Source organism: Dendropsophus ebraccatus, chromosome 3 (assembly GCF_027789765.1).
Source record: "Dendropsophus ebraccatus isolate aDenEbr1 chromosome 3, aDenEbr1.pat, whole genome shotgun sequence".
Classification (NCBI taxonomy): Eukaryota; Metazoa; Chordata; class Amphibia; order Anura; family Hylidae; genus Dendropsophus; species Dendropsophus ebraccatus.
In genome coordinates this window covers 197362009-197383033 of record NC_091456.1, presented here as the reverse complement: position 1 = coordinate 197383033, position 21025 = coordinate 197362009, and the positions used below count along the sequence as shown (strand labels likewise).

Sequence of the window (21025 nt, the reverse complement as noted above, 5' to 3'; positions counted from 1 at the left end):
AGATGCTGGGGTGACAGGGGGGAGAGGCTGGGGTGACAGGGGGAGAGAGGCTGGGTGACAGGGGGAGAGATTCTGGGGTGACAGGGGGGAGAGAAGAGATGCTGGGGTGACGGGGGGAGAGATGCTGGGGTGACAGGGGGGGGGAGCTGATGTGGGGCACAGGGAGAAGCGCGGTAGAGGCAGGCTGGTCCCCCGTTACGGGGCCGGAGTGAGCTGGGCGTCCGCCCCCACTAACCTTGCAGCAGACCAGCCAGGACGGTCCCCTCCAGTATAGTTACGGGGCCAGAGTGAGCTTTGGGCACGGAAAGGCTGTAATACACCGTCCCGGAAGCTCACAGCTGCAGCCCCTCGGTGCCTGGATTCTCTCCTGCTCTGCAGCGCAATGTCACATGGCCGCCGAGCAGGAGAGAATCCAGGCACCGAGGGGCTGCAGCTGTGAGCTTCCGGGACGGTGTATTACAGCCTTTCCGTGCCCAAAGCTCACTCCGGCCCTGTAACTATACTGGAGGGGACCGTCCTGGCTGGTCTGCGGTCTGCTGCAAGGTTAGTGGGGGCGGACGCCTAGTCCGACGCTGGGGCGGGGGGGGGGGGAGAGCTGCACAGAATTCTCCTGCCCACTCACTGTGCGGTCTCTCTCTCCTCCCCTGTTCTCCTTCCTCTTGCAGGGACTTCAAAAAAATGGCCACCCCTCCCCAGGTAAGCTGTGTACTGCGCATGTCTATGCACATGCGCAGTACACAGTGACGGAGCCTCCAGTTTGAGTGAACCAGACGGACTCCGTCGGTTCACTCCAATGTTATAGAGGTGCCGTATAGTGTCTGTGTGTATGTCGTGAAATGACGTCACACACAGACACTATTAAAATGGCAGCCCCCTGTGCATACATTAGTTTGAATAAAAGACACTCAAAACCAATGTAAAAAAAAAAAAAAAAAATACAACACACCTATTTTTTCTTGTTACTTTTTATTAAAAAATTTTCAAAAATGTGACACTGTCCCTTTAAAGGAAAAGTCCATCGAAAATTTTTAATAAAGTATTGTCTTGCCCCCCAAAAGTTATACAAATCCCCAATATACACTTATTACGGGAAATGCTTATAAAGTGTTTTCCCCCTGCACTTCCTACTGCATCAAGGCTTCACTTCCTGGATAAAATGGTGATGTCACGACCCGACTCCCAGAGCTGTGCGGGCTGTGGCTGCTGGAGAGGATGATGGCAGGGGGACACTGAGGGACACAGGACACTGGTGGGACACTGAGAATTTCTCTGCCATCATCCTCTCCAGCAGCCACAGCCCGCACAGCTCTGGGAGTTGGGTCGTGACAGCACCATTTTATCCAGGAAGTGAAGCCTTGATGCAGTAGTAAGTACAGGGAAAAGGTCACAGTATGTGCATTTCCCATAATAAGTGTATATTGGTGATTTGTATAACTTTTGGGGGCAATACAATACATTAATAAAACATTTTGCCGGACTTCTCCTTTAAAGAGCTTGGCTCAGGCTGCAATCCCTCTACTCTGCTGAAACAGGGGTAAGGATTAACAAAATATCAGGTGGCTGGAGTAGTCTGTCCTCTTCCTTATCCCATGGGCGCCATGGTGATTCCCCTGTTTTATAAGCCTTCCACTATGGGGTGTTATCTTGCTGTGGTGAGCTCTTGCACCCCCACCTGAAGTATTTACAGCAGAAATCGCTACCTCCAAACAACAGTCCTGAAGATATTCGACTCAGCTCCGCTCTGCCGCCTCCAAGATGGCGGCCGCGACCTCCCATGTGACCAGCGCCGGTGTCTGACGTCACAGAGGAGCGCCAGAAGTGACGTTGCACCGCTAGCCGGAGCGGACCGGAAGTCGGGCAGAGGAGGTAGTAAATGCCGGCGTGCACGTCTGGGGGACTGCACTTCGCCGGGCAGCAGATCCCTCAGACGTGCAATGTGAGTACATGCCTGCTACATGTTGCATGTAAGCAGGGGATGTTTGACTATTGTGGATTGATTCTATGTATAGAGTGTGGGGTAATGCTTATGTTATGCATTCTTGCAGATGTCGAGCCCTCCTTCTAAAAGGAAGCGCAAGTCCAGACATAACATATGCAGATCATGTCAGCAACCATTACCTGAATCATGTCACCAGGATATCTGTTCAACCTGTGCATCTCATGAACAACCCCAATCAGAAACCAAGCAGTTTCTGTCATGGTTTAAAGGGCAGTTAATGGACACATTTACTGAAGTCACATCATCCATCCATCAGGCACATCACTCTCACACTCAGCCGGCTCAGTCAGCCACATACTCATCTGCAGAGGAGTTATTATTTTCCCATTCTGATGAAGAGGAAATTGTGATAGATAGAGATGATGATGTGTACCTTCTTAACAAAGATAAAGTACCTAAGTTAATTTCTGCGGTTAAACGCACACTAGAGACAGATACGGATGTCTCAACGCAGTCTAAAAGACAACTGTTCAGTTTTCCACCCAGGACAAGTAAAGCTTTTCCCTCGCATCCCATCATTAAAGAGTGGTTACAAAAGGACTGGAACAAACCAGAAAGGAGGTTTGAGCAAGGCTCTAAGTTTAAGTCTATCTATGCTCTGGAACCCGACTTCTATAAAGACTGGGATCAAACTCCTAAAATTGATTTGTCAGTAGCACGCTTATCTAACAAATCTATCTATCCTGCAGATGATTCATCACTTCTTTCTGACCCCATGGAGCGTAAGGCAGACACAATGCTAAAGCGTACGTTCTCCTCTGCCGCGTCTGGAGCCAAGGTTGCTTCAGCCTCAATACCGGTGGCCAGGGCTTTGCGGATGTGGCTGAGCCAGCTGACGGAGGATATCCAGTCCAATGTAAGTAGAGATGACCTACTAAAAAATGTATCTATGATGAAAGCGGGGGCAGACTTTATGTGCGATAGCAGCATGGACAATTTAAAGTTTGCATCTAGAATTATGGCCTCATCTACGGTGGCAAGAAGGGCCATATGGCTAAAACAATGGGGCGGAGATGCTGGCTCCAAACATAATTTTTGTTCTTTGCCCTTTAACCCAACATCCTTGTTTGGACCAGAATTAAAGGACATCCTCAAATCTCTGAATGAGGATAAAGGGATTAATTTTCCGAAGCCCAACAAGAGGAAACCGTCGAGACCATACCAAAGCAGAGGCAGAAGTTCACCGCGCAGACAACGTAATTTTCGTCCCTATAATAGACAAAATAGATACAAAGGCAAAAAGGAACAGAACACCTCCAGAAAGAAGCCGTTCAATGACAAGGGCTCCGATCTTTGACGCCGGGACCGCTCCTCCCGTTGGGGCAAGACTTCAGAGTTTTGCCGATCTCTGGTCCATAACATCAAACGATGCCAGGGTAACTTCGACAGTGACCAGAGGTTACTCCTTGGAGTTCGTAAATATGCCTCCGAACCGTTTCATGATCAACAGAAACGTAAAGCCTGTAATCTTGGACTTACTAGATCAGTTCATACTCAAACAGGCTCTGGAAGAGGTTCCACCTCTTCAAAGAGGCAGGGGGGTTTACTCCCCAATTTTTACAGTTCCAAAAACAGGAGGAGATTGGCGCCTAGTAATAGATTTAACCTTTCTGAATCGGTATCTAGTGAAGAAACATTTCAAAATGGAATCCATCCTGTCTGCCACGATGTCTATCCAGCAGGGAGATATTCTGGCAAAGATAGATCTCCGCGATGCCTATCTTCATATCCCAAATCTCCAAGCACACAGACGATTTCTACGAATAGCAGTCCAGACCAGACAAGGAATAAGACATCTCCAATTTACCTGTCTATTATTCGGCATCAGTTCAGCCCCACGGGTATTCACCACAGTGGCAGTGGTTCTGGCAGCAAGTCTGAGGTTGAAGGGGATCTTTGTAACACCTTACCTAGACGATTGGCTTCTCAAAGCCCCATCAGCAGAGGTTCTATCCCAGCACCTAGAAGTTACTCTACAGTGTCTGACTGCTCACGGTTTTCTTATCAACCACAAGAAATCGTCTCTGGTACCGTCATCAAGGATACAGTTCCTGGGATACATCATAGATACTCAGAACATGACTTTGCAACTTTCACAAGAAAGAATCTCGAAGATTCTGAGAGCAGTGCGGTTTCTGAAGAACAGCAGAACATGCACGGTGAGAACAGCGATGAAGATATTAGGTCTACTAACCTCATCCATAGAGGCGGTCCCCTGGGCTCAATCCCACTTCAGAGTTTTGCAGAAACACATTCTACATTTCTGGGACAAATCTACTCAGGGGTTGCATCACCAGATGCCAATACTACCAGCCCTCAAGACCAGCCTCCACTGGTGGCTTACAGCTCCTCATCTACGCCTGGGCAGGACTCTTCTTCACCACCTTCCAGTAGTAGTCACTACGGATGCGTCCAATTGGGGCTGTGGTGCCCATGTAGGGACAAGCTGGGTCCAGCGCAGATGGTCATTGGAAGAAGGTCACCTATCATCCAACTTGAAGGAACTAAGAGCGGTGAGGTTGGCCTTAATGCATTTCAATCATCTACTGAGACATCAACACGTTCAAATACAGTCAGACAACATTTCCGCAGTTTATTATATAAACAAGCAGGGAGGAACGAGGAGTCCTCAGTTAGAGAAGGAATGTGCCCTAATAATGACTTGGGCAGAAGACAACGTTATGGCAATCTCAGCCATTCATATCAAGGGGTCATTAAACATCCAAGCGGATTGGCTGAGCCGACATCTGATGCTACCTGGAGAATGGGAACTGAATCCCAAGGTGTTCAAGCTCATCGTCCAGCGGTGAGGTACCCCAACATTAGACGTGATGGCAACCCACAACAACACCAAGCTCGGTCGTTTTTGTTCCCTATTCAGGGAAGGCAATCCGGTGGCCATATCAATCGAGTTTATTTATGCCTTTCCCCCGTTTCCAATGATTCCGAGGGTGCTGAGGAAAATTCAGCAAGAGAAAGTAGATGCCATCCTCATTTTACCTCACTGGCCCAGACGAGGTTGGTTTCCACTTGCATTGAGGTTATCGAAAGGAGAATTCTGGAAAATACCTCAAGCCAGCGATCTTCTTCTCCAAGCAGGAATAACATACCCAAGTGGGCAACCTCCATTTGACAGCATGGAGGATGAGCGGTCCTCCTTAAGAAGGGGTCTATTGGAAGCGGTGGTGAACACAATCTTAGCCTCACGGAGACCAAGCACTATGAGAGTGTATTCTCCAATCTGGTCACTATATTCTGCGTGGTGCTCTGAATCATCTAGATCCACAAACAAAGTGAGTGCTCTTCTCCAGTTTCTTCAAAATGGATTTGAAAAGGGCCTTATATGCAACACATTAAAAGTCCACCTAACAGCGATCAACGCTCACCTAGAAGGCCGGTTTTCAGGAGTACCTTTAGTTTCGAGATTTTTTAGAGCAATTGCGAAGTTAAGACCAAGCTTTCGAAGTCCAGTGCCATCATGGGACCTGTCCTTAGTGCTAAAGGTACTAGGGCTACCACCATTTGAACCGATAGAGTCATCAGATATCAGGTTTCGGTCCTGGAAAACTTTATTCTTGACAGCAATCACTTCAGACAGACGCATAAGTGAATTACAAGCCCTGTCATGTAAAGAGCCTTATTTGTGTTACTGGAAGATGTGGTTATCTTACGTACCATGCCGGGGTTTCTCCCTAAAGTGTCATCAGCTTCAAATTTGAACCAAGAGATCATCTTACCTGTTCTCAAAGAAGACTCAGACCTTCATTTTCTAGATGTTAAGCGGGCTCTGCTTACCTACCTTGAAAGAACAGCCAGTTACAGGAAGACTGAAGCATTATTTGTCCAATTTTCAGCAACTAACCAAGGAGCCAAGGTAAGCAAACCTACCTTATCCAGATGGATTAAAGATATAATCAAATTTGCATACTCAGCAGAAGGGCTGGACTGCCCACTTTCTGTACGAGCCCATTCAACAAGGTCAACAGCTACATCATAAGCAGAACGTGCCAAGATACCATTGGAGGACATATGTAAAGCTGCTACCTGGTCCTCAGCAAGTACATTTATTAAGCACTACAGGCTCGACACATTTGCCTCTGAGGGATCAGCCTTTGGCAGGGGAGTGATCCAGGAGGCAACATCAGCCTAAATCCCACCTCCATATCATTGCTGTCCATTCCCATGGTGTGCTGCCGGAGGACGATCAGGAAGTTGAAAATTTCTCACCTGTAATTTTCATTTCCTGGAGTCCGGAGGCAGCACAATAATCCCGCCCATGGTGCCATTGCTACAAACTGTACGTACTTCTGGGTTCCTAGCTAAGTTCATTCTTCAGCGCGGACAGGGCAGGAGCGCGCGCCTCCCATAGACTCCCATTATGAGCGGGAGGCTAACGGCATTCCGCGGCGGACAATTCCGTCGCGGAATTCCGCTACCTTTCCTCAGTGGGAACGGGGCCTAAGCCTTATAGGGCAAGGTCTATTCTGATTGGATAACTAATTATTCTGTTTGTATTGCTAGGAATAATTACTCTTCTATCCGGGTGGACGAGATCCAGATAACCCATGGTGTGCTGCCTCCAGACTCCAGGAAATGAAAATTACAGGTGATAAATTTTCAACGTTCCATCCACCACTGGATTACATGTCCCATTGTCTGAATAAGTAATAAGTAAAACATTTACCACATTCTGAACATGCAGTCTCCCCCGTGTGAATTCTTTGATGGATAATAAGTTGTGATTTCTCAGTAAAACATTTCTCACATTCTGAACATGAAAATGGGGTTTCCACTGTGTGATATCATAGATAATTAGCAAGATGTTGTTTCTGAGAAAAACACTTTCCACATTGTGAACATAAAAATGGCTTCTCCCGTGTTTCTTCTTTAATGAATCAAGAGCTTTGGCTTTCTAGTAAAACATTTTTTCACATCAGGACCTGTGTCATCTGTCACCACATCATAACTATATATATATATATATATTTATATATCTACATGAGATGGAGGGAGAGGAGACTAAGGTTTAGAAAAAACATTTTATTACCAATTGGTGAGAAGTTTGGAGCTGCAGTATATGATATCTGTATTACCGCCAAATCTCCTCTGTACATGAGGAATACATAGCTGTGGTATCTGGCTTCTATCTGCTTTCTGGAGAACAGACGGGTGACTGATCATTCAGCGATCTGACTTGAATTCTCTCCTGAGTGACTGTTTAGATGTTTTAGAAGTTTATCATTCCGTGCAAAACATTTCCCACATTTATCACATGAAAATGGCTTCTCACCTGTATGAGTTCTTTGATGTCTAGTGAGATGTGATTTCTGAGTAAAACACTTCCCACATTCTGAACATGAAAATGTTTTTTTCTCTGTGTGAACTCTTTGATGTTTATCAAGAGATGATTTCTTAGTAAAACATTGCCCACATTCCGAACATGAAAGTGGCTTCTCCTCTAAGTGAATGTTTTGATGTTTAATGAGTTTATATTTCTGTGTAAAACATTTCCCACATGTATCACATGAAAATGGCTTCTCCCCTGTGTGCGTTTTTTCATGCACAGTGAGATGCCATTTCACACCAAAACATTTCCCACATATATTACATGAAAATGGCTTCTCCCCTGTGTGAGATCTTTCATGTAAAGTGAGGTACCATTTTATAGTAAAACATTTCCCACATATATCACATGAAAATGGCTTCTCCCCTGTGTGAGATCTTTCATGTATTGTGAGATATGATTTCGCAGTAAAACATTTTCCACATTGTGAACAAGAAAATGGCTTCTCTCCTGTGTGAATTCTTTGATGTGTAACCAAATTATTTTTACGATTAAAACATTTCCCACATTCTGAACATGAAAATAGCTTCTCTCCAGTATGATTCCTTTCATGTAATGTGAGCTGTGTTTTTTGAGTAAAACATTTCCCACATTCTAAACATGAAAATGGCTTCTCTCCTGTGTGAGTTCTTTGATGTTTAACAAGATCTGATTTATGAGTAAAACATTTTCCACATTCTGAACATGAAAATGGCTTCTCTCCGGTATGAGTTTTTTCATGTGCAGTGAGCACTGATTTTAAACTAAAACATTTTCCGCATTCTAAACATGAGAATGGCTTCTCCCCTGTGTGAATTCTTTGATGTCTAACAAACTCTGATCTCTGAGTAAAACATTTGCCACATTCTGAACATGAAAACAGATTCTCTCCCGTGTGAGTTCTTTCATGTGAAGTAAGCTTTGCTTTCAAAGTAAAACATTTTCCACATTCTGCACATATAAATGGCTTTTCCCCTGTATGAATTCTTTGATGGTTAACAAATTCTGATTTCTGTGTAAAACATTTGCCACATTCTGAACATGAAAACAGATTCTCTCCTGTATGAGTTCGTTCATGTAAAGTAAGCTTTGATTTCTGAGGAAAACATTTTCCACATTCTAAACATGAAAATGGCTTCTCCCCGGTGTGACGTCTCAGATGTGCAACAAGCTTTGATTTCACAGTAAACAGTTTCCCACATTCTTGACAAGAAAATAACTTCTCCCCTGTGTGAGTTCTTTCATGTATAGTAAGCTGTGATTTATCAGTAAAACATTTTCTACATTCTGAACATGAAAATGGCTTTTCTCCAGTGTGAGTTCTCAGATGTCTAACAACAGTTGATTTAGAAGTAAAATATTTCCCACATTCTGAACATGAAAATGGCTTCTCCTTATGTTGCTTAGTAAGCTGTGATGAATCAGTAGATGGGACTGGTATATAAGGATCAGATGACAGATCGTTGCTGTGAGGAGCTGGGGGTAGATCTGGGGTAATAGAATGTTCTTCATATGTATCTTGTGTGATAGGATTCTCTGCTTTATAACCTGAAAATATCAGATTTCCCTCTGATCTCCGGGTACAGTCACCTGACAATAGAGAAGAGAATAATAGTAATAACCTTAGAGATGTTTCATATATTATATGATATATTATATATATTTATTTATGTGCAACATCTTATCCAGAATGTGACATCGTGGAACCCTCCCGTCCTCCTCCATTGTGGAGCCCTCCCGCCATCCTCCATCTCGGAAGCCTCCCGTCCTCCCCCATCGCGGAACCCTCCCGTCGTTCCCCTGCTCCTTCTAGTCCTCCCTTATATTATCCCCTCTCTATTACCTAAGGATAGATAGATGTGTATACCAGGCAGGTTTACATTGTTATTGTAGATTTACCTACCACATCTGCTGGAAGTTTCCGCCAAGCATCTACTACTTTTTCAGCAGTCATATTTTCCTGTGTTGTTTATGATCTTTCCCCAGTAACCTCCTTGTTCTTTTATTCATTTTTGCTTACCTAAAACCTCGTCCCTCCTGAACCTTGTTTAGTCCTTTAAAATATTTAACCCCTTAAGGACCAAGACAATCTTTGTTTTTGAACGTTTGTTTTTTCTTCCGCCTGTTTAATAGGTCAGTCCGCTTCACCTGCTGCAGCAGGACATAGTCTCTGACAGCCAGAGGAGGAAGGGGGGGGGATCTGCTCCAGTAAGTTGGGGAATAGGAGTGCAGGGCAGGCCAGACAGAAGCTGTTGGTGCCTGGAAACTATAGGCCTGTAAGTCTAACATCTCTTGTGGGTAAAGTATTTGAGGGTTTTGTAACAGATGCTGAAGTGGAGTATCCTAATCTTATCACATAGCACCAGCATGAAGGCAGCCTACAGCAATCGCCGATCCACCACTGCATCCAAGGCCTAGCAGAGGCCTCAGGCTGTCTCTACAATGGCATGGAGATCGCTCCATGGCAACTATTATCTGCAGTCCCCGGCTCTCCACGACAGCCAGGAGCGGCCCGGTATAGAGAGACCTGAGCCCTCTTACTACCCCTTCATAGCATTTTTATATATATATATATATAGAGAGAGAGAGAGAGAGAGAGAGAGAGAGAGAGAGAGAGAGAGAGAGAGTGCCTACAAGTAGTATTCAACCCCCTGCAGATTTAGCAGGTTTGATAAGTTGCATATAACTTAGAGCCTTCAAACAAGAGCGGGATTTAATAACAGATGCATAAATATTACAAACCAAAAAGTTACGTTGCTCAGTTAAATTATAATACATTTTAAACATAAAAGTGTGGGTCAATTATTATTCAACCCCTAGGTTTAATATTTTGTGGAAAAACCGTTGTTTGCAATTACAGCTAATAATCGTCTTTTATAAGACCTGATCAGGCCGGCAAAGGTCTCTGGAGTTATCTTGGCCCACTCCTCCATACAGATCTTCTCTAAGTTATCTAGGTTCTTTGGGTGACTCATGTGGACTTTAATCTTGAGCTCCTTATACAAGTTTTCAATTGGGTTAATGTCAGGAGACTGACTAGGCCACTGCAACACCTTGATTTTTTTCCCTCTTGAACCAGGACTTGGTTTTCTTGGCTGTGTGCTTTAGGTCGTTGTCTTGTTGGAAGATGAAATGATGACCCATCTTAAGATCCTTGATGGAGGAACGGAGGTTCTTGGCCAAAATCTCCAGGTAGGCCGTGCTATCCTTCTTCCCATGGATGCGGACCAGATGGCCAGGCCCCTTGGCTGAGAAGCAGCCCCACAGCATGATGCTGCCACCACCATGTTTGACTGTAGGGATGGTATTCTTGGGGTCATATGCAGTGCCATCCAGTCGCCAAACGTCACGTGTGTTGTTGGCACCAAAGATCTCGATCTTGGTCTCATCAGACCAGAGAACCTTGAACCAGTCTGTCTCCAAATGATCATGGGCGAACTGTAGACGAGACTTGACTTGACGCTTTGAAAGTAAAGGTACCTTACGGGCTCGTCTGGAACAGAGACCATTGCGGTGGAGTACGTTACTTATGGTATTGACTGAAACCAATGTCCCCACTGCCATGAGATATTCCCGGAGCTCCTTCCTTGTTGTCCTTGGGTCAGCCTTGACTCTTTGGACAAGCCTGGCCTCGGCACGGGAGGTTTTTCAAAGGCTGTCCAGGCTGTGGAAGGCTAACAGTAGTTCCATAAGCCTTCCACTTCCGGATGATGCTCCCAACAGTGGAGATAGGTAGGCCCAACTCCTTGGAAAGGGTTTTGTACCCCTTGCAAGCCTTGTGACCCTCCACGATCTTGTCTCTGATGGCCTTGGAATGCTCCTTTGTCTTTCCCATGTTGCAGGGGCGTAGCTAGGATTCACGAGGCCCCATAGCAAAATAATTTAAGGGGCCCCCCTCCACTACACACAACACAAAGCACATACAGTCTATGCTCTGTGATGGGGCCACAAAATAAAATCTCTTGTGGCCAGAGGCATAATCCTTCCTGCAGCCAGAAGAGTGACTGGCAGAGCAGAGAGTCAATGGCAGCTTGCTATGACAGTCCACAGATTTTACCTATAAGGGCCCATTAGGAGCCCTTTTGGATAAATACATAGGTGCAGGAGCAGACTACCTTCTGCTTAACCCCTTATATACTGCAGTGTGTAAGTAACCCAAAGTTCAGAAGACTAGGAGATATCTGCTTTACTGCTCATGCCCTAATAACCCCGGACCTCTGCACATTTTTCTTTCCTACTTGATTGCACATCTGGAGAACAGAGTTCAGAGGTTATCAGTGCAGTGAAGCAGAGATCTCTGTCTTCTGCTTGTTAACACTTATTTTGTGTTGCAGCATGTAAGTAAACTTTTGGTCACTTACACACTGCAGTACATAAGGGGTTAAGTAGAAGGACACACACTCTTACCTTCTCCCCTAGGCCCCACTCCTGCACGGGCCCCATAGCAACTGCCTACCCTGCCTCTATGGTAGCTACGCCACTGCCATGTTGACCATGTATGAGTGCTGTTCACAAGTTTGGGGAGGGTCTTGAATAGTCAGAAAAGGCGGGAAAAACAGATAATTAATCCAAACATGTGAAGCTCATTGTTCTTTGTGCCTGAACTACTTCTTAATACTTTAGGGGAACCAAACAGAATTCTGGTGGTTTGAGGGGTTGAATAATAATTGACCCTCTGAATAAACTTTTCACAATTTTAAAAAACAAAGAAATAACAATTCTTTTTTGCTGCAGTGCATTTCACACTTCCAGGCTGATCTACAGTCCAAATGTCACAATGCCAAGTTAATTCCGAATGTGTACACCCGCTAAATCTGCAGGGGGTTGAATACTACTTGTAGACAATTATATATATATAGCCCGACATACCATTAGCTTTCAGCACCACCTGCCTGCACTGCTAAATCATTGTGAGGTGTAAGAAATCACTGCCCCTAAATCCTTCTCTTCTGAAGTCTTCACTAACACAGAAATGCAGATATGATACTGGATAAAGTATTCCTTCTCTACCACAACGTGAAGTTCGTGGCTACTTTTTCGTTCCACCGATTCCTACAGGGCTGCGACCGTGTAGATATGACCATTCCTCCTGGGGTGTGTCCCCCCCCCCCTCGCTTCTCCACTACGCATGTTCGCCACAGCCGGCGCTATTTCTCGGGCTGTTACCTCTTTTACATCAGATTGTGCTCTCTGGAACCCTTATTTTGCTTTTCTTTATGTTTATGTCTTATGTCTTGGACATTAGTTCTGTTGGACTACGGAACTTGTAACTTTGCTTCATCCTATCATGAATTTTTTCTTTTTTTCGTTTTGAGTTCTATTAATTGAACCAACTGGAGTGCTGTGGGATTTTTTAACTTTTTGCTCGGTGTCTTGTCTCCCCCTTCATACCTTGTTTACTGCCCTTGTTGGGCTGACCCTTCTCTTCCCCTCCTTTCTGTAAGACATATGTGGTTATTACGTTTATTGTCTATGTGTTCTTGGCCGTTGCCGATGTCAGGATGCTTTACCATGCCTCTTCATTGGGGAATCACCTTACTCATTTGTACGTGTGTACTTTTATCTCTTCAGACTTTCAGCTGTTAATTGTTCATTTTTATATCGCAGCACACAGATACTGTTCCTGACGAATGTTTTTTGTTGTATGTCTGATATTTGGGGACTTACAGTCCTCTGTCCTTTGTATGTTTATTGAAAAATAAAACTTTAAATTAAAAAAAAAAAAAAGTATTCCTTCTCAAGTGCATTATTTTACATTTGTTACATATTTTACCAGATTTTTCATTGTTTGGACCACTTACCTAGTAACGCTAAATCATTCCTCATATTAATGACAGCTCCAATAATATCAGCCCTATTGTCTATTGTGTCATCAGTAACAGGAGGAATATATAACAGAGAAGACTGACAGGACACAGAGCGTATAATATTCCACAGAGAATAGTTACAGCCGGTGACGGAGGAGAATGTGTAAATGTTCTCTGCATTTACTGGCGGTTACCTGTAGTAATGTCCTCCTTATACTGCTCATCACTGCTCACATCTGTCTCTTCTTCTTTTTTTACTATAATGTTTATACCATCAGTATAGTTTATTTCTACCCACCGATTCGTGATCTGTGAAGAAAAAAAAAAAGAAGACGGGAGAGAAGAGGTGAGAAGCTACAGGGGAGGAGAACGTGTGCGGTATTAACCCTTAAAGAGGTGGTCTGCCCAAAACAAATTTGTCCCCTATCCACAGGATAGGGAACAAGTAAGAGATTATGGGGGTCCGGCCACCGTTCCATTCCCGCCCCCGCCGATCTCAAGATCTCCCCAGGGACCATTTCTATAAATACAGCAGCCCAATTTGTTATACTGTGTACAGGCATTGCAAACAGGGGCAAATCTTGCTAATCGGTGCTCGTTTGTGGCCGCCTGTAACCAAAACGTTGTCACATTTAAAAAGACCTTTACCACCCATTTTACACAGATAATAAAACAGAGAAAAATACAGATGAGGAAAGAAGGGAAAATAAGGGTTAATCCTGTTACACAGGAGAAGAGACAAGACTGGAGCAGAGAACCATTACTGTAAGGAGGAACGGAGGGTGAGGGGCCCGGAGCAAATAGGAGGAACTCCGGAGACCCAGACTGAGAGCAAGAGCGGCACATCTACACATCATAGGGAACATCTCCATCTACCTGATCCTGATCCTGTGGGAGAAGAGGACGGGGACATCTCTCTGGTGCTGTTCTCTTACTGGATCTGACTGGAGGGAACACATACAGAGACTGAATTCATTCTTTCCATCCAGATAATACAGAGAGGAGGTGTGTATATAGTCCTGTCTATTACCTGCTGATGGGAGGGGCTGCTGATCCTCCAGCATCACATCCTTGTACTGATCCTTGTGTCCTTCTACATACTCCCACTCCTCCATGGAGAAATAGACCGCCACGTCCTGACACCTTATAGGAACCTGACACACACAATGGTCACACAGTCATCCCCCCCACCCCTCCAGTGGTGTTACTGTATAATGTCCCAGCATTCCCAGCAGCCACAGTCTCACCTCTCCACTCAGCAGCTCCACCATCTTGTCGGTGACTTCTAGGATCTTCTCTTCCTCCATTTCCTCATGTATCAGGGGCCCCGGGATTGGGCTCAGGGTTCTTCCCCATCCTTCACACACAGGGGCAAATTAATGGCTATAAGTCACATATAATGATAATGGATCACATGACCTCAGGCACAGCCCAGAGAAGAGGGGAGAAATACCCATGATGCTTTGCAGTCAGCCTTTCCTTTTACACTGGCAATCTTGAGGGACAGGGGGGAAAGAGCTCACAGACAGCGATAATACAGAGAGATAATGTAGCGGATAGATGGAGGAAAAGAGTGAGCCTTCTGTAACTGTGATTAACTGCAGCAGACTCTTTCAATTTGTGAATCACCAATATTTTCCAGTTATATAAAACAGCAGCACTGTGAATTTACTAACAATATTCCTGTGTACAGTGCTATGCACAACAGGGTTTAAACTGTTCTAAAACCATGCAGTGAGAATGTGTGCAAGAGTCTATAACTTATAACAGTTTAAACTCTGTTGTACATAGCACTGTACACAGGGATATTGTCATATTGTCAAGTATATAGCAGGGGTGACATCACCCCAGCTATATACTTTCTCCTGTGACATCACCCCAACTATATACCTCCTCCTGTGACATCACCTCAGCTATATACCTCCTCCTGTGACATCACCCCTGCTATATACCTCCTCCTGCGACATCACCCCAGCTATATAACTCCTCCTGTGACCAGGGGCGGATTAACTTCACTATAGGCCCCGGGCTGTTGATCAAGCTTGGGCCCCCCAACCCCACTGTAACTATGGCAGCACTAGTGTGGTGTTCATAGTACAGGATTGATTATGTCATGATGCCCTGATTTGTGCAAAACTGTGATAAAAAAAGCAGCGATTTTTTTGTAAATCTACTGCCTGTGACATCTTCCTGGCTATATACTTCCTCCTGTGACATCACCCCAGCTATATACCTCTTCCTGTGATATCACCCCTGCTATATACCTCCTCCTGTGATATCACCCCTGCTATATACCTCCTTCTGTGATATCACCCCAGCTATATACCTCCTCCTGTATTATCACCCCCGCACTCCTACAGACCACCAGGAACCGTCTTTCTGCTGTCTCTAACATTATGTCCTCGCTATTTCTAAAGTTCAATATCACTAAAACTGAGCTTGCTGTATTCCCTCTCTCTGCTGACCGACCCCGACCTGACATTTCCATCTCTGTTGTGCAGCCATACAGTGAGCTCTATAACCCGCATACAGTAAGCTCCATAACTTGTATACTCATGTGACTCTGATCTGTCCCTCACTCTTCATATTCAGTCTCTTTTCCTGTTACCTGCATCTACAAATCATCTCTACAATCCGCCCCTTCCTTACTGTAGAAGCTGCTAAATCTCTCATTCTCGCTCTGATTCATTCCCATCTACTGCAATCCCCTTCTAACCGGCCTTCCTTCCTCTAAACGTTACTGCCTGAGGATATGTTCCAACTGAGGAATCGGCGAGTATTCAGTGAGGAATTGAAGTGGAAAGTTTTCTGTTTGAGATTCCTCGCCTATTCATCTCTGGCAGAATAGGAGCAGAATTCAAGCGGAATTTCATGCAGAATTCAAGCCCCATTGATTTCTATAGGATTCCTCTAGCGGAATCCGCCCAAAGAATTGTCATGTCAATTCTTCAGAATTTTAAGCGCAGAAATCCTTTGAAATTTATATTTTACGGGTGGAATTTGAAGCGGAATCCGTGGCAAATTTGCTGCTGATTCCGCATGTATTCTTCAGTGTGAACAAACCCTTATATATAAAGACAGCCTGACCACAAGAACAATAAAGCACTTTCGCTCCTCTGCCTTTTGTTTCCACCCCCTCCTCATAGTCTGTAAGCTCTTGTCATCCCTGATAATTATATGTCTATAATGTCTGATTTGTGTCTATGTATACACCCTCAAAACTGTACAGCGCTGCGCAATCTGTTGCCGCTATACAAGTAAAATTATTATCATTATTAATAATATTATTATATGGACTAGATGACAAAAAGGTTAGTATATAATAATATTAATTTATCTGGGCAATAAAATCATTAAAAATCCAATGACAGTTACACTTTAAACACATTTGTACATAGCAGACGTGCCGCCATTATTCTGTACATGATTACAGTGGGCCATTATATACCAGCCTGTGTCCAAGAGACAATTCTGTGTCTCCAGAATCGTAAAGTGCTGCCGAGTCTGTTGGTGCAGTATCAATAAAAACTATAAAATGATTATTAGAGAAAGTAGAACTTCCTGCTGATGTCTATTACCTGCTGATGGGAGGGGCTGCTGATCCTGTGGGAGAAGAGGACGGGGACATCTCTCTGGTGCTGTTCTCTTACTGGATCTGACTGGAGGGAACACATACAGAGACTGAATTCATTCTTTCCATCCAGATAATACAGAGAGGAGGTGTGTATATAGTCCTGTCTATTACCTGCTGATGGGAGGGGCTGCTGATCCTCCAGCATCACATCCTTGTACTGATCCTTGTGTCCTTCTACATACTCCCACTCCTCCATGGAGAAATAGACCGCCACGTCCTGACACCTTATAGGAACCTGACACACACAATGATCACACAGTCATCCCCCCCACCCCTCCAGTGGTGTTACTGTATAATGTCCCAGCATTCCCAGCAGCCACAGTCTCACCTCTCCACTCAGCAGCTCCACCATCTTGTTGGTGACTTCTAGGATCTTCTCTTCCTCCATTTCCTCATGTATCAGGGGCCCCGGGATTGGGCTCAGGGTTCTTCCCCATCCTTCACACCCAGGGGCCCCACAGCGCCCACTAGAGGACTTCTTCACTACTGTGTAATCCTGTGTATGGAGAGACACATTACTATCACTAGGAGGCTACAGTGTAGGTTCCCCCCATTCCCATAACCAGACAGCAGTGTAATGATAGCAGCAGCCGCCATCCTGTCCCCTGACCCTGCAGATCATCGCACAGGAAAGCTCCCAGGCAGCAGCTCACCCCGTCCATTGTCCAGAGTCTCCTGACCCGGCTATTACTGTAAGGTAGATGCTAGAGTGTATCCTCTCCTTTGAGGTGTGATGTCACCAGGAGGGGCGGGGCCTCGACCGGAAGTAGGAAGTAGTGAGCTGCTGCACCATTCACTGTGCAGAAACAGAGTGAAGGAAGCTGCAATATCCATAGTAGCATGGAGGGGTATACAGGGGGAGAGGACTGGTGTGTGGGGTCTGTATACAGGGGGAGAGGACTGGTGTGTGGGGTCTGTATACAGGGGGAGAGGACTGGTGTGTGGTCTGTATACAGGGGAGAGGACTGGTGTGGGGGGGGGGGCTGTATACAGGGGGAGAGGACTGGTGTGTGTGGTCTGTATACAGGGGGAGAGGACAGGCATGTGTGGGGTCTGTATACAGGGGGAGAGGACTGGTGTGTGGGGTCTGTATACAGGGGAGAGGACTGGTGTGTGGGGTCTGTATACAGGGGAGAGGACTGGTGTGTGGGGTCTGTATACAGGGGGAGAGGACTGGTGTGTGGGGTCTGTATACAGGGGGAGAGGACTGGTGTGTGTGGGGTCTGTATACAGGGGAGAGGACTGGTGTGTGTGGGGTCTGTATACAGTGGAGAGGACTGGTGTGTGTGGGGTCTGTATACAGGGGAGAGGACTGGTGTGTGGGGTCTGTATACAGGGGGAGAGGACCGGTGTGTGGGGTCTGTATACAGGGGGAGAGGACTGGTGTGTGAGGTCTGTATACAGGGGGAGAGGACTGGTGTGGGGGGTCTGTATACAGGGGAGAGGACTGGTGTGTGTGGGGTCTGTATACAGGGGGAGAGGACTGGTGTGTGGGGTCTGTATACAGGGGGAGAGGACTGGTGTGTGTGGTCTGTATACAGGGGAGAGGACTGGTGTGTGGGGTCTGCATACAGGGGGAGAGGACTGGTGTGTGGGGTCTGCATACAGGGGGAGAGGACTGGTGTGTGGGGTCTGTATACAGGGGAGAGGACTGGTGTGTAGGGTCTGTATACAGGGGAGAGGACTGGTGTGTGGGGTCTGTATACAGTGGGAGAGGACTGGTGTGTGTGGGGTCTGTATACAGGGGGAGAGGTCTGGTGTGTGGGGTCTGTATACAGGGGGAGAGGACTGGTGTGTGGGGTCTGTATACAGGGGAGAGGACAGGCATGTGTGGGGTCTGTATACAGGGGAGAGGACTGGTGTGTGGGGTCTGTATACAGGGGGAGAGGACTGGTGTGTGTGGGGTCTGTATACAGGGGGAGAGGACTGGTGTGTGGGGTCTGTATACAGGGGAGAGGACTGGTGTGTGGGGTCTGTATACAGGGGAGAGGACTGGAGTGTGTGGGGTCTGTATACAGGGGAGAGGACTGGTGTGGGGGGGTCTGTATACAGGGGGAGAGGACTGGTGTGGGGTCTGTATATAGGGGGAGAGGACTGGTGTGTGGGTTCTATATACAGGGGAGAGGACTAGTGTGTGGGGGGTCTATATACAGGGGGAGAGGACTGGTGTGTGTGTGGGGTCTGTATACAGGAGGAGAGGACTGGTGTGTGGGGGGTCTGTATACAGGGGGGGGAGCACTGGTGTGGGGGGTCTGTATACAGGGGGAGAGGACTGGTGTGTGGGGTCTGTATACAGGGGGAGAGGACTGGTGTGTGGGGTCTGTATACAGGGGGAGAGGACTGGTGTGTGAGGTCTGTATACAGGGGGAGAGGACTGGTGTGTGAGGTCTGTATACAGGGGGAGAGGACTGGTGTGTGAGGTCTGTATACAGGGGGAGAGGACTGGTGTGTGGGGTCTGTATACAGGGGGAGAGGACTGGTGTGGGGGGGGGTCTGTATACAGGGGGAGAGGACTGGTGTGGGGGGTCTGTATACAGGGGGAGAGGAGTGGTGTGGGGGGTCTGTATATAGGGGGAGAGGACTGGTGTGGGGGGTCTGTATACAGGGGGAGAGGACTGGTGTGGGGGGGAGGTCTGTATACAGGGGGAGAGGACTGGTATGTGGGGTTTGTATACAGGGGAGAGGACTGGTATGTGGGGTCTGTATACAGGGGGAGAGAACCCCTGTGCACAGACACCCCACACTGGTCCCCTCTCCCCCTGTATACAGACCCCACACACTAGTCCTCTCCCCCTGTATACAGACCCCCCCACACACACACCAGTCCTCTCCCCCTGTATACAGACTCACACCAGTCCTCTCCCCCGTATACAGACCCCCCCCCACACACACCAGTCCTCTTTCCTGTATACAGACCCCACACACACCAGTCCTCTCCCCTGTATACAGACCCCACACACACCAGTCCTCTCCCCCTGTATACAGACCCCACACACCAGTCCTCTCCCCTGTATACAGACCCCCCCCCCACACCAGTCCTCTCACCCTGTATACACCCCCCCCCCACACCAGTCCTCTCCCCTGTATACACCCCCCCCCCACACCAGTCCTCTCCCCTGTATACAGACCCCCCCACACCAGTCCTCTCCCCTGTATACAGACCCCCCCACACTAGTCCTCTCCCCTGTATACAGACCCCACACACACCAGTCCTCTCCCCTGTATAAAGACCCCACACACACCAGTCCTCTCCCCCTCTATACAGACCCCCCACACACCAGTCCTCTCCCCCTGTATACAGACCCCACACACACCAGTCCTCTCCCCTGTATACAGACCACACACCAGTCCTCTCCCCCTGTATACAGACCCTACACACCAGTCCTCTCCCTGTATACAGACCCCACACACCAGTCCTTTCCCCCTGTATACAGACCACACACACCAGTCCTCTCCCCCTGTATACAGACCCTACACACCAGTCCTCTTCCCTGTATACAGCCCGCCCCCCACTCCAGTCCTCTCCCCCTGTATACAGACCCTACACACCAGTCCTCTCCCCCTGTGTACAGACCCCACACACACCAGTCCTCTCCCCTGTATACAGACCCCACACACACCAGTCCTCTCCCCTGTATACAGACCCCACACACACCAGTCCTCTTCCCTGTATAAAGACCCCACACACACCAGTCCTCTCCCCCTCTATAAAGACCCCACACACACCAGTCCTCTCCCCCTGTATACAGACCCCACACACACACACCAGTCCTCTCCCCCTGTATACACCCCCCACACACACCAGTCCTCTCCCCCTGTATACAGACCCTACACACCAGTCCTCTCCCTGTATACAGACCCCACACACCAGTCCTTTCCCCCTGTATACAGACCCCACACACACCAGTCCTCTCCCCTGTATACAGACCCCACACACACCAGTCCTCTCCCCTGTATACAGACCCCACACACACCAGTCCTCTCCCCTTGTATACAGACCCCACACACCAGTCCTCTCCCCCTGTATACAGACTACACACACCAGTCCTCTCCCCTGTATACAGACCCCACACACCAGTCCTCTCCCCTGTATACAGACCCCCACACACCAGTCCTCTCCCCCTGTATACAGACCCCACACACCAGTCCTCTCCCCTGTATACAGACCACACACACCAGTCCTCTCCCCCTGTATACAGACCACACACACCAGTCCTCTCCCCCTGTATACAGACCCCACACACGCCAGTCTTCTCCCCTGT

At 47.1% G+C, this 21025-nt stretch overlaps 3 protein-coding genes across 4 annotated transcripts in view; all 3 read right to left on the bottom strand.

Annotated features, from left to right (window-relative positions):
• Positions 1–14515, bottom strand: part of LOC138786849 (zinc finger protein 585A-like) — a 38314-nt gene extending 23799 nt beyond the window's left edge. The window contains exons 1-5 of the mRNA XM_069963920.1: positions 14377–14515; positions 14160–14283; positions 14006–14073; positions 13324–13438; positions 7205–8912 (exon numbers count right to left, since the gene is read on the bottom strand). Coding sequence (XP_069820021.1) covers positions 7205–8912; positions 13324–13438; positions 14006–14073; positions 14160–14283; positions 14377–14436 — 2075 coding nt within the window. The 5' untranslated portion in view covers positions 14437–14515. The remainder of the gene's footprint in view (positions 1–7204; positions 8913–13323; positions 13439–14005; positions 14074–14159; positions 14284–14376) is intronic.
• The window catches only part of LOC138786721 (zinc finger protein ZFP2-like), a 380133-nt gene that overhangs the window by 54453 nt on the left and 304655 nt on the right, over positions 1–21025 (bottom strand). The window lies entirely within an intron of this gene.
• LOC138786836 (oocyte zinc finger protein XlCOF7.2-like) lies at positions 16574–17604 on the bottom strand. The gene is made up of 3 exons (XM_069963905.1): positions 17092–17604; positions 16875–16998; positions 16574–16788 (listed from the first exon to the last, which is right to left on the bottom strand). The coding sequence occupies exons 1-3, from the start codon at positions 17149–17151 to the stop codon at positions 16658–16660; spliced, it is 315 nt and encodes a 104-aa protein (XP_069820006.1). The 5' UTR covers positions 17152–17604; the 3' UTR covers positions 16574–16657.